The sequence below is a fragment of the Otolemur garnettii genome, unplaced genomic scaffold, assembly GCF_000181295.1.
Source record: "Otolemur garnettii isolate 467f Iridium unplaced genomic scaffold, OtoGar3 scaffold00071, whole genome shotgun sequence".
NCBI classification, from domain to species: Eukaryota; Metazoa; Chordata; class Mammalia; order Primates; family Galagidae; genus Otolemur; species Otolemur garnettii.
The window spans coordinates 108,247-123,026 of record NW_003852466.1 but is presented as its reverse complement, the minus strand read 5'-3'; the positions used below and the strand labels follow the sequence as shown (position 1 = coordinate 123,026).

At 54.4% G+C, this 14,780-nt stretch overlaps 2 protein-coding genes across 2 annotated transcripts; both read left to right on the top strand.

The window, feature by feature from the left end:
* The first annotated feature begins 417 nt into the window (after positions 1 to 417).
* Positions 418 to 12,360, top strand: TIMM44 (translocase of inner mitochondrial membrane 44). Its single transcript, XM_003793656.3, has 13 exons — positions 418 to 517; positions 2,756 to 2,851; positions 4,490 to 4,660; positions 5,440 to 5,520; positions 6,244 to 6,393; positions 6,479 to 6,618; positions 6,941 to 7,026; positions 7,644 to 7,736; positions 7,822 to 7,946; positions 9,211 to 9,261; positions 11,018 to 11,107; positions 11,415 to 11,525; positions 11,800 to 12,360. The coding sequence occupies exons 1-13, from the start codon at positions 425 to 427 to the stop codon at positions 11,917 to 11,919; spliced, it is 1,407 nt and encodes a 468-aa protein (XP_003793704.2). The 5' UTR covers positions 418 to 424; the 3' UTR covers positions 11,920 to 12,360.
* A 1,073-nt stretch (positions 12,361 to 13,433) lies between these two features.
* CTXN1 (cortexin 1) lies at positions 13,434 to 14,467 on the top strand. Its single transcript, XM_012807564.2, has one exon. The coding sequence runs from the start codon at positions 13,464 to 13,466 to the stop codon at positions 13,710 to 13,712; it is 249 nt and encodes an 82-aa protein (XP_012663018.1). The 5' UTR covers positions 13,434 to 13,463; the 3' UTR covers positions 13,713 to 14,467.
* The last annotated feature ends 313 nt before the right edge of the window (positions 14,468 to 14,780 follow it).

The following is a 14,780-nucleotide window of genomic DNA, read 5'->3' as shown; positions in this document are numbered from 1 at the left end:
ACTCCTTCATTCTTGGAGCAACTCAACTTGCTGGTCTGTCAGTCACTGTCAGGGTGAGCCAAAATCAATCATTCTCGGGCTAGTCCGTCAGTCACAGTCCAACTGAATCTCTCCTGTGGTCGCTCAAACCACAAGCCCGAAGTTCCAGTCACCTGCGCGATCGGCTGGGAGAATCACCGCTGCCGGCTGAATTCACGCCCTCATAGTCTTGCGGAACCACAGATACGAGCCTCACAGGAGTGCACGCCCCGGAAGCCACATGGGCCCCGCTGTCTCAAAACCCAGTCCTATCAGAGGCCATTCTGCCTAGGAATTCCCCGCCCCCTCAGGACACACCCCCGAATCAGAGACCTCTCTCTCCCCGAAACACCGCCCCGTGGGCTGTCTTTTCCCAAGTCAGAGGTGTGCCCAGCAGACGCGGCCGATGACGCATCGGTCCGCGACGCGAAAAGGTCATACGGGATCTTCCAACATGGCGGCGGCGACGCTGCGGGGTGGTTGGTACCGCTGTCCGCGGGTGAGCGGACGTGTGGAGCTGGCAGGGCCGTTTTAGGGGGCGCCGAGCTTTCGGCTTCTAGAGTTTCCTTCTCCTCAGGCCCTTGGCGCCCACACCCCTTCCCTGGGATCCGCGGGAAGCTTGGAATTGGGTCGTTGCTCAGCCGAAGCTGGAGCAAGGGCCACAGAGCGAGGCCTGAGGGAGGGGACCGAGCGCACTGGGCGGGGGACGGCTATGTGCGGAGCCTAGCGGGGAGGCGATCGCCCCTGGTTTCCTGATCAGACTCCACGTGTACGGGAGTGTGCCAGGTGGCCGGGGCGGCAGCAAGAGGAAGGCAAAAATTTGTGACATTTGCAACTCGCGTTTAAATGCCCAGGCCTCTACCGGGGGCATTTCCTGTATCACTGCTTCTAATGTTCAGTGTGGAAGTGCCGGGGGTGGGCCTCACACTGGCTAAGAGCTAGGACTCTTGGGTTTATAGGGCGGTGGGAGTCAAAGCGTTTAACGCGCACCCAGAAAATAGTACTTCATATTGCTGCCGCTTGTCCTTATTTCATTAGATTAGGAAATCAGAAGCTAGCTCAGAAAAGTTAAGCCGCCTGTCCACAGTCCCAAAGTTGGTCCAAAGCCTAGGTCAGTCTGAATCCAAAGCCAAACTGTTAAGAGGAGGGAAAATATCTCATCGGACACAGAATGTCGGGACAAAAGATGTCTTTTTTTTTTTTTTTTTTTTGTAGACAGAGTCTCACTATATGGCCCTTGGTAGAATGCTATGGTGTCACAGCTTTACAGCAACCTCCAACTCTTGGGCTTAAGCGATTCTCTTGCCTCAGCCTCCCAAGTAGCTGGGACAACAGGCACCCGCCACAATGCCCGGCTATTTTTTAGAGACAGGGTCTCAATCTTACTCAGGCCCATCTTGAAATCCTGAGCTCAAGTTATCCCTCCGCCTCGGCCTCCAAAGTGCTGGGATTACAGGCGTGAGCCACCTCGCCCAGCACAGAAGATGTCTTTAACTTAGGATGATTGTTTTTTTCCTCAGTCTTTTGAGTCAGAGATAAGAGACTAAATTTATATATGTTCGTATTTGGGCACAAGACTGAGAGGGAACCAAACTTACCTTGAGATTTCTCTCCCAGGTTAGACAGTGGCCCATTTCTATTTCAGATGGTTGCTGAAGTCAGTGGTTCTCTAATCAATGGGTATAGGTAAATATTGAAGTGAAACAAGTTATACTCCCAAGAATTATCCTCAAGTAACTATAAAAAAGGTAGTGGCACTTGTGTAGGTTTGGAATCTTGCTTAGGGATCCCAGAGCTTAGGAGGCAGGGAGCAGAGACGAAAGGCTCAGGATATGTGGAAATGGAAGAGTGGTTCTGTTGGGCCATTGGACATAAAGTGTCAGGCCCAGTGCTGGATGCTAGTGTACAGAGTTGAACAGGACTTGTGTAGAACTTAAAGTTTGTCATTTAGTAGGAGAAGAAAGTACCTTTCACATAGGTATGCTGTGTCTTTTTCCACAGTGACTCTACTGAATTGCTGTGTTTGCCACCCAGCCCTTTAGTGGGACATTGCAAATTTACTCCAAGGGTGTTGCTGGGGCAGTAAGTTATGTTTGTCTCTGAAAGTCCAAGCCTCTAGTCTTTGGAGTTAAATTTTACTGGTATATTTAGTCTTTCCCTATAGGTTGGCATTTCCTAAGACCCATTGGTTTTCCTGTAGTTTCAGAGGCAGGAGGGTAGATAATAGGCCCTGGAAGTGTAGACATAGCATTTTCTCTTTCTACCAGATTCTACTGGCTTCCTAGACTTTAGGAAGATTGCAGAGTGCCCAACATGTTGCAGACATGCTATAAAAATTAATGAATGAGTTGCAGGTGACCCCTGCTTTTTTTTTCTTTTAGAGACAGAGTCTCACTCTGTCACCCAGGGTGGAGTGCAGTGGCATGATCATAGCTGCCTGCAGCCTCAAAGTCTTGGGCTCAAGTGATCCTTCCCCTCAGCCTCTCAAGTAGCTGGGACTACAGGTGTGCATCACCAAGCGTGGCTAACTTTTGTAGAGATGGGGTTTCACCATGTTGCCCAGGCTGGTCTCATACTCCTGAACTCAAGTAATTTTCCTGCCTTGGCCTCCTAAAGCCATGGGATTAGAGGCATGAGATAACTCACCCAGCCAACCCCTGCTTTTTTGTTGTGGTCTGCTTATTTCTCAGTCTGCCTCTTGTTTGAGTGGGTTTTTCTCTTCTTTGCCCCCAATCAGGGATCCCTCGGCAGTGGAATCCAGTTTCTTTCCAGCCACAACCTACCCCGTGGTTCGACCTATCAGATAGGCCGAGCAGGTAGAGAACTGCCACTGGTAAGTGACAAAGGACACGCAGGCAAGCAGACATAGGAGAGGTTTGAAAAGTCAGAACTTATTCACAGGAGGGAGGGATAGGTGAATTCTGCCTCCTTGTGGCTTCTGCCTGTGGATCCCTTGGCAAGCATGGCTATTCCCTTTCCTGGGAGATAGCCCTGTAGGCATTGACACAGAGTCACCTGTTTGTGTCTGGGCCTCAGTTTCTCCTGGTCATGCCTTTCCAACCATGCTTCTGTTGGTGCCTCACTTCTGTTGGTTCCCTCACAGGAGAAGGGAACCCCCAAACCTGATCCCCTTCTCCCTGCAGTCAGCTCAGTTGCCTTCTTGCCACAGGTGGTTAATTATGTCCCTGATTCTGCCCTGGAGCCATCAAGGGTGTGGGATGGGCTCTGCCTGCCATGCTTTCCCTTAAGTTGTCCAGTCCCCTGCATCCATGGTGTGCAGCCCTGGGGTGTGTGTTAGGGAAGGACTGCTGTGTGGTGGTGTGACCCTGGATGGTCTTAGAACCTGGGCTTCCCCCAGAGAAATGGTGGCATCTGAAGGGGACTGGGGCTGGCAGGTGGCCCAGCTGCCCCTTCTATGGAGCAGTACATAAGACTCACAGGCTTGATGCAGCTTTCCCTTAAGGCTTATTGGGGGTTAGGGAGTAGTTGCCCCAAATTTGGTATACCCAGTAAACCTAGGGAAAAGTCACCACATGTGGCCACTTTTCACTAACTTGACTGTCTTACAATGGCTCCTTAAGCTGTTTTTCTTTGAGCCCACTCTTCTTAATTATGTACTTGGCCAAGCAGGGATTTAAATCTAGCTCTGCTTGACTTGGAAGCCCCTATCTTGGAGCTGTGTATAGCAGTGGCTCTCATATCTGGAGCTGAGCCCTAGATTTTTTTCCCCAACCCTCCCTAGGGTTTGTCTCTGGGTATGTTGGTTTTATCCAAGGATACGAACTTTTTATTTTTATTTTTATTTTTTGAAACAGAGTCTTTCTGTCACTCTGGGTAGAGTGCTGTGGCATCACAGCTCACAGCAATTTAAACTCTTTGGCTTAAGTGATTCTCTTGCCTCAGCCTCCCAAGTAGCTGGGACTGCAGGTGCCTGCCACAATGCCCAGCTATTGTTTTTGCAGTTGCCACTGGTTTTTAGCTGGGCTGGATTTGAACCCACCACCCTTGGTGCATGTTGTCAGCGCCGTAACCACTGTGTGACAGGCGGTGAGCCTTCTTTTTTATTTTCAAGACAGGGTCTTATTCTTGCCCAGGCTGGAGTGCAGTAGTGTAATCATAGTTCTCTGCGGCTGTGAACTTCTGGACTCAAGTGACCCTCCGTCTTCCCAAAGTGCTGGGATTACAGACATGAGCCACTATGCCTAGCTTATTGTTATTGTTACTATTATTATTATAAAAGAGATAGCTAAAAATTGTCAAACCATTTCTCTCTCTTGCTCAGGCTGGTCTTGAACTCCTGAGCTCAAGTGCCGCCCACCTCAGCCTCCCAGAGTGCTAGGATTACAGGTGTGAGCCACGGTGCTTGACAAAAAGGAGAAAATTTTAAAAACTCCTCATCTGTCTGTGGGGACATTTTAGTGTATGTTTTTCTAGTGTGTTTTCTAATTTTTTTCTTTTATATTCTTTCTAGTCCAAATCGTATTCTTCTGGAAGTAGAAAAGGCTTTCTGTCTGGCTTACTAGATAATATCAAACAAGAATTAGCGAAAAACAAAGAAATGAAAGAAAGTATTAAAAAATTCCGAGATGAGGCCAGAAAACTGGAAGAGTCAGATGCACTCCAGGAAGCCAGAAGGAAATACGTGAGTCCCTTTGCCTTGATTTCTCTCAGCTGACATCCCTTTGAGCCCACTCAGGGCTCAGCTAGAGGAGCCTGAGCCTTGGGGGTGGGGTAGCTCAAAGGAGGTGAGGTCACTGCACTGATGAGAGGGAACCAGGGAATACGATTGGCTCACCAGGCCTTTCAGTTCTGCCATGAGACTGTGTAGCATCCTCTGTAGCTCAGAGTGTGGTTGTCAGGTCAGCAGCACCAGCTTCTGGAGTGAGAAATGCAGGATTTCACACCCTCCGAACCTGCGTTGTCATGGGTCACGAGGTGACCTGTGTGTACCAGCTTTGAGAGGTACTGCTCCTGAGAGCTCCTGGCTGTGGCTCTGCACATGAAGGGGGGTGGAAATTGGGTGATGGTGCTGGCATCTTACTCATTTATTCCTGCTGCCTTTTCTTGAGGAGCTGCCAAGCACTAGGTAGTGGGAATGTGCTTAGCTTCCTTTGTTTGTAAGGGCCCTGGGAGGCAGGTACTGTGTCTGCATGTTATCCATGAGCCTGAGCCTTATAAATGTGGGCACTTGCCTCAGATCCTTTGGGTTTTTATCGTGTTGGCCCCTACCCAGCCACAGTCAAGGCCTTATCCATCTGAGTGTCCCTAATGTACTCCCTTGCCTGGAACTACTATGTGGGTCCTGCCCATGGGGGATTGGATGGCAGGCATGGGGAAGAGGGGAGTGCTGAGAAAACACTCATTGGAACCTGTAGTTGTAAGAGAAATCTCAAAAAAAAAAAATAACATTCTCCACCTTAGAAAACCATTGAATCGGAAACTGTTCGGACCAGTGAAGTGATACGAAGGAAGCTGGGGGAGCTGACGGGCACTGTGAAAGAGGTGATGGTCCAGCACCCACTAGAAGCCTTTGGGGCCATTGAGGCCCCTTGACTGCCACTCCCCACAGCCTGCACATTGGAGGATGCTGGAAGAGTTGTCTGCTGCCAGGAGATGATTTGGCTGCTGGGGGTGGGGTGGCCTTGGAGGGAGGCCCACCCTGAGGACACCTTTAGAGGCTCCTGGGGTTCAAAGGCAGGAAAGGGGATGCGATCAGACTACTGCCCATGTATTGACAGTTGACCCCTTAAATTGGCTGAACATGTGGTACTAGAGTGGCCTAGAGGAGAAAGAATTTTTCTTCTTCCTGCCTAAAAATGGAAGGAGAGGGATCACTTTCACCCCAGCTGAGGGTGGAGGTGGGAGTTAGACTTTCTGGGTGGGCATAGTTTGTGTTGCCTCTGTTTTTGTTTGGCTTTATAGGGTGCTGGGCATACCCTCACACCCTGGGCTGCCTTTCCTTGGACTGACTCCTTGTTGCAGGGCAGTTCCTGAGTCCCCAGAGGACTCCTGCCTATTTCGGGGAGAGGCCAGTTAAGCCAGCATCAGAACGATGGGTGGTATTCTTAGAGGGTGTGTGGCTGAGTCCTGGGGTTCCTGGAGGAACCCCAGAGGCCTGTGCAAGCCCTTTGGCAGGATCTGGCTCCTGGGAAATTCTTTCTACCAGACCACAGCCCGTGGATGCTGTGCCATCACCTCCCATCTCTCTGCATCTGTCTGTCTCAGAGCCTTGATGAAGTCAGTAAAAGTGACCTTGCCCAGAAAATCAAGGAGGGTATGGAGGGAGCAGCCAAAACAGCCAAACAGTCGGCAGAGTCAGTGTCCAAGGGCGGGGAGAAGCTTGGCAGGACGGCAGCCTTCAAAGCCCTCTCCCAGGTGAGCCCTGGTCTGGCCTCGAGTGTGTGGCTCAGGGTGTCCAGACCGGAGCACCCCTGCGAAGCCCCCTCTGCTTCCCTGGCAGGGGGTGGAGTCTGTGAAGAAAGAGATAGACGACAGTGTCCTGGGGCAGATTGGGCCCTACCGCAGGCCCCAGCGACTCCGGAAGCGGACGGAATTTGCAGGAGAGAAATTCAAGGAAGAAAAAGTGTTTGAGCCCAATGAGTAGGTCCCAGCTCACCTTCCTTTCCAGCACCCTACACTGCTACCTGTCTGCAGGGGCCCACTCAAGGCTCCTCCGCAAGTCCATTTCTCAAGTTTGCTTTCTGCTTGAGGTTCCTGGCTTCCTTCAGAGAATTTGAGGGAAAAAAGGGAGAGAGAAGGCAGGAGCCCAAGATGAGGGCAAGTCATGGCAACCCCTGAGCTTGGGGTTGCCTCCCTGTCCGTCCCCATACACCCCTCGCCACAATTATGGGAGGGCACAGGGCCCTGGGCCAGGGGGCTCTAGGGCTGCTGCTTATGCCAGCTCTCCTGTCCTTTTTCCTAGGGAGGCCCTGGGGGTTGTGCTACACAAGGACTCCAAGTGGTACCAGCAGTGGAAGGACTTCAAGGACAACAACGTGGTGTTCAACCGTGAGTGGCGATGTGTCTGGGGCCCATGACCACCCACCTGGGTCCCAGGGAATTATCTGGCTTCAGGGCATACCCCCCCAAACTGGGCATGAGACAGGTTGCCATTTTGCAGAAGAGAACATAGGACTCAGAGTGGTCCCTCAATTACACAGCTGTACAATTCTGCCAGGAGACCGTAGGTAATAGCTCCCTTACAAGAAGAGTCAAGCCCCAGGAACCCTGGTGCTGATAGAGGCTACAGCTAGCCTGTCTAGTGGCAGGTGTCAGGGCTGGAGTTTGATTTTGGCTGGGTGTGCGTATTCCCAGGTGCTGGCTGGGAAAGCCATTGTGCCATGTGCCCCCATCCCTTGTCCTGTGAGGACTTCTAGAGGCCTATGTTTCCTTTGTAGTGGAAGCAACGGCCTGAGGGGGTGGCGCCCTGTAATTTACACAGTCCCGCTAGGGCCACTGCTGAGGGGTCTCCGCAGCCTCGCCAGGTAGGTGGGCAGGCTTACAGAGATCTCCTCCCTGCTCCAACCTGTATCAGGGGTGGATCCTGCAGGGAGCCCCTGAAAGCTGTGGCAGAGGGGTATCTGTCTGGAAGGGGCCCTCCTCTATTCCCTGTCCCTCCCCTGTAGGGTTCTTTGAGATGAAGATGAAATATGATGAGAGTGACAATGTGCTCATTCGGGCGTCCCGGGCCCTAACAGACAAGGTCACTGACTTGCTGGGTGAGTGAACTGCTGTAGGACCTCCCATGCTGGCCATAGGGAGAGTCCCAAATCCTCAACCCACTCCTGGCTACGCTCCCTGCAGGGGGCCTGTTCTCCAAGACAGAGATGTCGGAGGTGCTCACGGAGATCCTCCGGGTAGACCCAGCCTTTGACAAGGACCGGTTTCTGCAGCAGTGTGAGAATGACATCATCCCTAACGTCCTGGAGGTGGGTGCAGGAGCCCTCCCCAGCTGGTCCACCCAACCACTTCCCCATCCCCAGCTGACACCCTGGGTCTGAGCCCAGAGTTTGGCTGCTTTGGTTGTTTTCTGAGCAGGCACCTTCCACTCAGGCTCCTGCCTGGCTGTAGCCAGCCATCCCATAGGCTATGCCCAATGCTCTTCCTAGGTTTATGAAGCCTGACCACACCCCATGCCCTGGCCCCCAGTACCCCCATGCCCTTGTCCCTGAACAGGGGCTGGTAGTCAACTGTGGCCCTGCCTGACTCTGTTGTCATTTCATGCCTCACCCATGAGATGTAACTGCTCCAGGGAACAGGGAACTGCTCCAGTATCTCTTCCTCCTCATTCCCTGAAAATCAGTCCAGTGCCTTCATTGTCATTTCCCTCACACTTCCTACCTGAAGCTGTTCCATTGAGACTGCCCCAGGAGAAGCTGCTGGGGCTGGGTGTTTGTGCCAGGGATCTTTTAGGTGTGGGGGAGCCACCTTCAGGCAGAGCACTGGCCCCTGGCCAGGCTGAGCTCATGATGAGAGTGACGCCCACAGCCAAAGGCATCTTCCTCACCCTGCTGTCTCTGGCAATCTTCCCCCTGCCCCGCCCTTTGGTCTTTAGAGAGGGAGGGGTATGCTCCTCAAGGTTATGCTGCAGCCCACCCCCACAAGGCTCTTCACCAAGGTTGGTTGTCTGTTCCCTGCCATGTCTCTGCCTCTCTCCGTGGCTCCCAGGACATAGCAGGAACCTAGGCACCCTCCAGCCCCATCAGGATAGGCCTTACTAAGGGCCTTCATGGGACCACAGAAAGCCCCCCGGCAGCCTCCTTGAAGTTCCTCTTCCTCCCTCAGTTCTCAGGTCTTCTGTGCTACTTTGGGCTGGCCTGGGAGGAGGTGGAAATGGGAATAATTCCCAAAAGTAGCAGCCAGACTTCAGGCAATTTTTTCCTTGGGAGATGTGGGATGTTCTCAGCCTCTGGCCTGCCCACAGTTCTGCCCAAGAGCTCCTGAATCCTTCTCACTCTTCTCCTCTTGCTCCTCCCACCTCCTTACCAGATCTGTCCCAGTCTCTGGGTTCCTAGGGATCAGCTCCCCCCACAGGAGGTAGTGCTACTAGTGTCCAAAGCCTCATCCCCAGGGCCCAGGGAGGGGACACCCACTAGTGCAGTCTGACCTGAGGCTATAGGCTGGGGACGGAGGGTTTACTGCCTTGAAAGCTCCTTCTTGTTCTCTTGCTTATTTTTTCCTTTCCCTTTTTAGGCTATGATTTCTGGAGAACTTGACATTCTCAAAGACTGGTGTTATGAAGCTGTGAGTACTGTTTTTTTTTTTTTCATAAGTCCAAAAAAATCACTGGATAAGGAAGTCTGTTTGGATGTCTCCACTAGGAAGGCACTATAGGACTCAGTGTTTGCGTATGTGGGAGGATGTCCTCATGTCAGCTGGCCCTCTCAGACCCTAAAAGTCTGTCCCCTCTGTCCTCTGCAAGTGGCACATCTGGGCCCACAGGCCAGGCACTGTGTTCCCTTCTGGTCCCCTGCTTCTAGACTAAATTCCCTCTCAGGGATAATCTCTCTCCTATCTAATACCTGAGAGGCAGCCTGTGGTGTTTTTCTTCCCCCATAGGATGTCATGAAGCTATCAGTTCTGCTGGGTCTCTTTCTCCCATCTTAAAATAATTGGGGTTAAGGAAAATCCCAAGAGAGGTGATCTGAGTAAGATGAGGTCTCTGGTGTGCCCTAGGGTATGGGCTGGGGCTAGGGGTTGGAGAGGGCATGGGTCCCACATGTGATTGTGGGGCCAAGAGTGAATATGGTTTGAGGCCTTATGGATGGCCCATCCCTCTCCCCAGGCCAGAGCTAGGTCCCTGTGCCCACCTCCCACAGAAGGGGCTAGATCCATTAATTGTCCTCAAGACACAATTTAAAACAGATCAAAACAAAATGCCCAGGAAGAGCATCGTGTCCTGACGGGGCCCCAGCTGCTTCCCTGTCAACTCTTGGGGCCAAGGGGCTGCTGGCTGTGCATGGAGGATAGTCTGGTGTCCCCAGGAGCAGAGGCTGTCTGCCCCATTCCTGGCAGCTCCCTGTCTCTGTCCCACTGAGGCTCCCAACTCCTGTCTAAACAGGCCACCTCACCTCTTATTCATTCCCTGACCTGTATCTTCATGAGTTACTTTTCTTCTTTTTATTAGGCAATCTAGAATCTTTTTTGGCTAATTCTATTCTGCACCCAGCTCACAAACAACTTGGAAAAAGCAGAGGAGACGATGTCAGATTTCCTTTTTAAATACTCCCCTGCACAGTGACTAATCCAACAAGCATTTATGAGTTTTGGTCTGGTGTTTTTTTTTTGTTTGTTTTGTTTTGTTTTACCTTGGGACCATTAAGTAGCAGCTGATTATTTTTGTCAGATCTGTTGCTGGTGGCCCTGGAGGCACAGCTGAAGTTCAGCCATTTCCACAGAGATGCTTTTAAAATGTCATCTTTAAGAAAGTGAACAAGTAGGATTGGCTCCAGTCTCCTCTACCTTGCAGATCAGTTGTTTCCATAAACAGTAGATGGTATTGGAACGTCTTCTGTCATGGTTGCCTGCCAAGCCCAGAGAAGCCTCCAGTGGAAATGTGTGTTGGGGACTGTCTCATGTGCAGGGATGTGGAGGGTGCAGTTGGGGAGGTCAGGCAGCCCTCAGGTTAGGGACAAATCCTAGAAAAGGTATTTGATTCTAGGCCAAGATCAGAGTGAGGTGAATATGAGAATATTAAAGATTAGCCAGTTTGCTGCCAGCTTGTCCCTGGGAGCATGTTTTGGATTGTGTTCCAAGAGAATCGCCTACTTTGTTGATGAATTCCATTGGGTAGTCCTGATCCAGTGCTGTTCTCAGGAGAGGGAAACGTGTGATCCTGGCCAGTGAGTGGGTAGCACCTGCCTTTCTGCTTGGACCCATGTTCCAGGAGGCAGGGCACCCTGGCATCAGGATGTGCAAATACTGGCTCCATATGGAGTGGTGCCTTAGGGAGGCCCACCCTCAGTGGCCATTACATAGGCACATCGGCCTCTCGTTTTAGACATACAGCCAGCTGGCCCACCCGATCCAGCAGGCCAAGGCCCTGGGTCTCCAGTTCCACTCCCGCATTCTAGACATCGACAATGTTGACGTGAGTGCCTATCACTGGGGGTCTGGTTGACCCTAGGGGGTGGGAACTGTGGCCCACCACAGGCCCCAGGAGATGTTCTCACTGGGGCTGTGCTGATCAGAGGCCTTGAACTTGTCTTTGGAAAAGGTCTCATGGGAAGTGCCCACTATAAGTGGGCTGGCAGGAGGCCTGCTCTGCCAGGGCAAGGGAGTGGTCCCAGGCATGAACATACATAGCAGTGCTAGGCATGGTATCTTTAGCAGGATGTATAGCAATGCCCAGGCTGCTCTCTGAGGCCCCACTCTCTTGGCACCCCCCCCCCCAACAGCTGGCCATGGGCAAGATGATGGAACAGGGCCCTGTGCTCATCATCACCTTCCAGGCCCAGCTGGTGATGGTAGTCAAGAACCCCAAAGGCCAGGTGGTTGAGGGCGACCCGGTAAGTGAAGGGGTGCACAGGTGGGGATTGGGGAGAAAACCCAGGGCTAGGGCTAGAGTTGAGGTTGGGGGAGGTCAGAGGATTGACTGACCTGTCGAATTTTCCCAAGTACAGGGTGGCTTCTAAGTCATAGGCCCTATCCCAGCTTTTGCTCCCAGCCCCTGGGTTGTTCCTGGTGGTGCTCACCCAATAGAGCCCAGACCTGGGCTGGTGCCAGGACCCCCAGTTCCCTTGCAGAGCCACCTCTCCCAACAGCCTCTCCCCAACCCCGCAGGACAAGGTGCTGCGAATGCTGTATGTGTGGGCGCTCTGCAGAGACCAGGACGAGCTCAACCCCTACGCAGCCTGGCGGCTCCTAGACATCTCTGCCTCCAGCACGGAGCAGATCCTCTGAGCGTGGCCATCACAGCCAGGCCCACCCCCCACCCCCAAGCTGGATCACCAGGCTGGGATGCCCAGGGACACTTGCAGAAACTCCAGACCTCTAGGGATAAGACTGGGCTCTGCCCCCAGTTCTTCCAGGACACCCCAAACCAGCTGGCTAGGAAAGGGGCTGAGGGCTACTGAGGGTGCCTAGCGCCTGGACACACACTGTGCAGTGCCAGCTCCTGCCCTGCCCCTCTGCCACTTGGGGGTGTACAGGCCACACAGTGCCAAGAGGCCCTGGGACCTAGGGGTGGGGATAGTGGGCAGAGGGCCAGGCCCTGCTGCTCAGAGTGGCCTACTGGCCATGTCAGGTCATTTTAGATATGTTTTTTATTTTAAACAATGCTCTCTTTTCCTGTACCTAAGCCTGACATTTGGAAGTAATAAAACAGCAAGTGCAGAAGAGTAACTTGAATAATCTGAGGTGTCTGTGTGTGTGAGAGAGAGAGAGAATGTGTGAGTGAGAAAGACTGGGACTGGCTCTGGTGGGCCAGCTGGTCTGCTCCATGAACTGGAGCCCTAGAGGGGCAGCCTTGCCCTAGTCAGGACATTACCCCTGGGTAGGGAGCCAGGGAGGCCAGTGACTTGCCTGGGCACTCTGAGGGTTGGGGTCCTCAAGGCTGGGGAGCTTGCATGCCCCTGAGTGATGTTTGCCGATGAGACCCTCCAGAGAGTTGGCTGGGGTTATCAAGGAGGAAAGCGGTGTGTGGATGCTGGAGGTCAGGATGAGGGTTTGGAGGTGCTGGCGGGTGTGGGCGTGGCAGTTGCCCACGCCCCAGGGAGCTGCTGGGTTAGGGCTGAGGCTTGATACCGACAGCAGGCTGGGGCGGGGTCGTTGGCCCGCGCGCCTCTCGCCGCGCAGCCTCCGCCCCCCGATGCCCCGCCCTCCGGGGGGCCCCGCCCGCGTCGCCATGGGAACAGCCGCGGCTGCCCGGCTCGTGCGCTGCTCGCCAGCCTGGATCTGCTGCTCCAGGGGCGGGTGGGGTGGGCTGAGCCGGAGCCCGATCTTTGGCCGCCCTCTGCCGCCGCCGAGAAGAGGCCGAACACGGAGCCGGCGCGGGGTCCAGAGAAAGAGAGGGAACCAAACAGGCCGTCCCCGTCCGGGTCCAAGCTAGGGTAAGGGGCGCGCTGGAGCGGGGGCGGTGGGGGAGGGGGTCTCTGGGCCGCCGAGAACAAAGGGAACGGGGCGGTGGCAGTGGGGTCTGTCACCCGCAGCGCCGGCCGGGCTGCGGCCGCGCGTTCGCACCTGTTGTGCGCAGCCCAAACCGGTTGGCGCTCCCTCACCTGCGCGCACCGCCGCAGCTGGGTCCCCGCGTGGCGGTGGCGGTGGGCCTGCGGGCCGGGCACGGGCATGGACGTAGCTCGGGGACCAGTGCACGGGAGGGGGATGGGGCAAGGCATGGTAGAGGGTGGCGGTGGGAGGGGGCGACGCGGAGGCGCAGGAGAGCGCAGCCTCATCCCAAGCACCTCGGGCAAGTCCCCTCCTCCGCAGGGCGCGCGGCAATGTGAGCCATGAGTGCGACGTGGACACTGTCGCCGGAGCCGCTGCCGCCGTCGACAGGGCCCCCGGTGGGCGCAGGCCTGGATGCGGAGCAGCGCACGGTGTTCGCCTTCGTACTCTGCCTGCTGGTGGTGTTGGTGCTGCTGATGGTGCGCTGCGTGCGCATCTTGCTCGACCCCTACAGCCGTATGCCTGCCTCGTCTTGGACCGACCACAAGGAGGCGCTCGAGCGCGGGCAGTTCGACTACGCGCTGGTGTGAGGGGCGCGGCGCCCGGGTCCGAAGGCCAGTCCGACCCGAGGAGCCCCTGGGCCCAGATTGCGCTCAGGATCCCGCGCCTGGTGGTGGTGGTTGGGTATTAGGAGAAGCTCCGCCCCTTCCCATTTCGACCCCTGGCATTCCCCCATCCTGGTCTGGCTCGAGCCCCACCTCGTGCCTTTATTCGTCCTGCCCCTTTTCTCTGCCCAACTCACCTGCCTGGCTTGGTCCCCTGACTCGGAATCCTTAGTGGAAGGAGGAACCCCTGTGCCACCTCTCCCCAGTGTAGAAGTGGTTCTGCTATTGTCCGTTCCTGGGAGTGGGGATTCCTTCATCCTCCCTCCCCACTGTCATTTGGCCTTTGTCAATCTACCTTGATAAAGTGAGTGTTGAGCCTGTCCTTGGGCTTCAGCCCTGTGGGACGGGCTCTCCTGAGCCCACGGAGCGGATGCTGCATACCAGTATGCCCTGCACAGCCTGTCCCAAAGACGGAGCCTGAAGACCTGACATGGCTGGTGTGTCCAGGATGCGTGGCACCTTCCGTGAGGGGAGAGCTTGGGCAGGCTCCTTCCTGTCCCCAGCCCCGCCCCCAGCACAGGTCAGCACACCCTCCCTCAGTCCCCACCTCCACCCCTCCTCTGTCCCCATCCACTCCCCATGACTCCCCTGCCATGCCCCCTACGCTCCTGCCATGCCTTTTAACGCCTCCCTGCCTCTGAGCCGATGATGATGATGATGATGATGATGATAATAAAAGCTATTACTGAGCGCTTATTGCATGCTAAGCAGCGTGCTAAGTTGGCGCCTCGTGTTTGTAACCTGTTTCCTCTTCCAGTGGTAAGAATGAGCCACTCTTAGTTAACATACCCGTGGTGAAGGCCAAGTGCCTGGAGTGACTTCTCCATAGATAACCATGTGGCTAGAGAGACTAGCTTCTGCATGCTCCTAAGACTGCCTAGTCCTGCAAAGATCTACACACCTGGCTCGGCGCCTGTGGCTCAAGTGGCTAAGGCGCCAGCCACATACACCTAAGGTGACGGGTTCAAATCCAGCCCGGACCCGCCAAACAAC

Excerpts from the sequence above, each read along its gene's own strand:
- CTXN1 (XM_012807564.2), top strand. The coding sequence starts at position 13,464 with ATGAGTGCGACGTGGACACTGTCGCCGGAGCCGCTGCCGCCGTCGACA.
- TIMM44 (XM_003793656.3), top strand. The coding sequence starts at position 425 with ATGACGCATCGGTCCGCGACGCGAAAAGGTCATACGGGATCTTCCAAC. Across the intron at positions 518-2,755 it reads GTTGGTACCGCTGTCCGCGG|GGATCCCTCGGCAGTGGAAT; the intron begins GTGAGCGGACGT and ends GCCCCCAATCAG. Across the intron at positions 4,661-5,439 it reads AGGAAGCCAGAAGGAAATAC|AAAACCATTGAATCGGAAAC; the intron begins GTGAGTCCCTTT and ends TCTCCACCTTAG.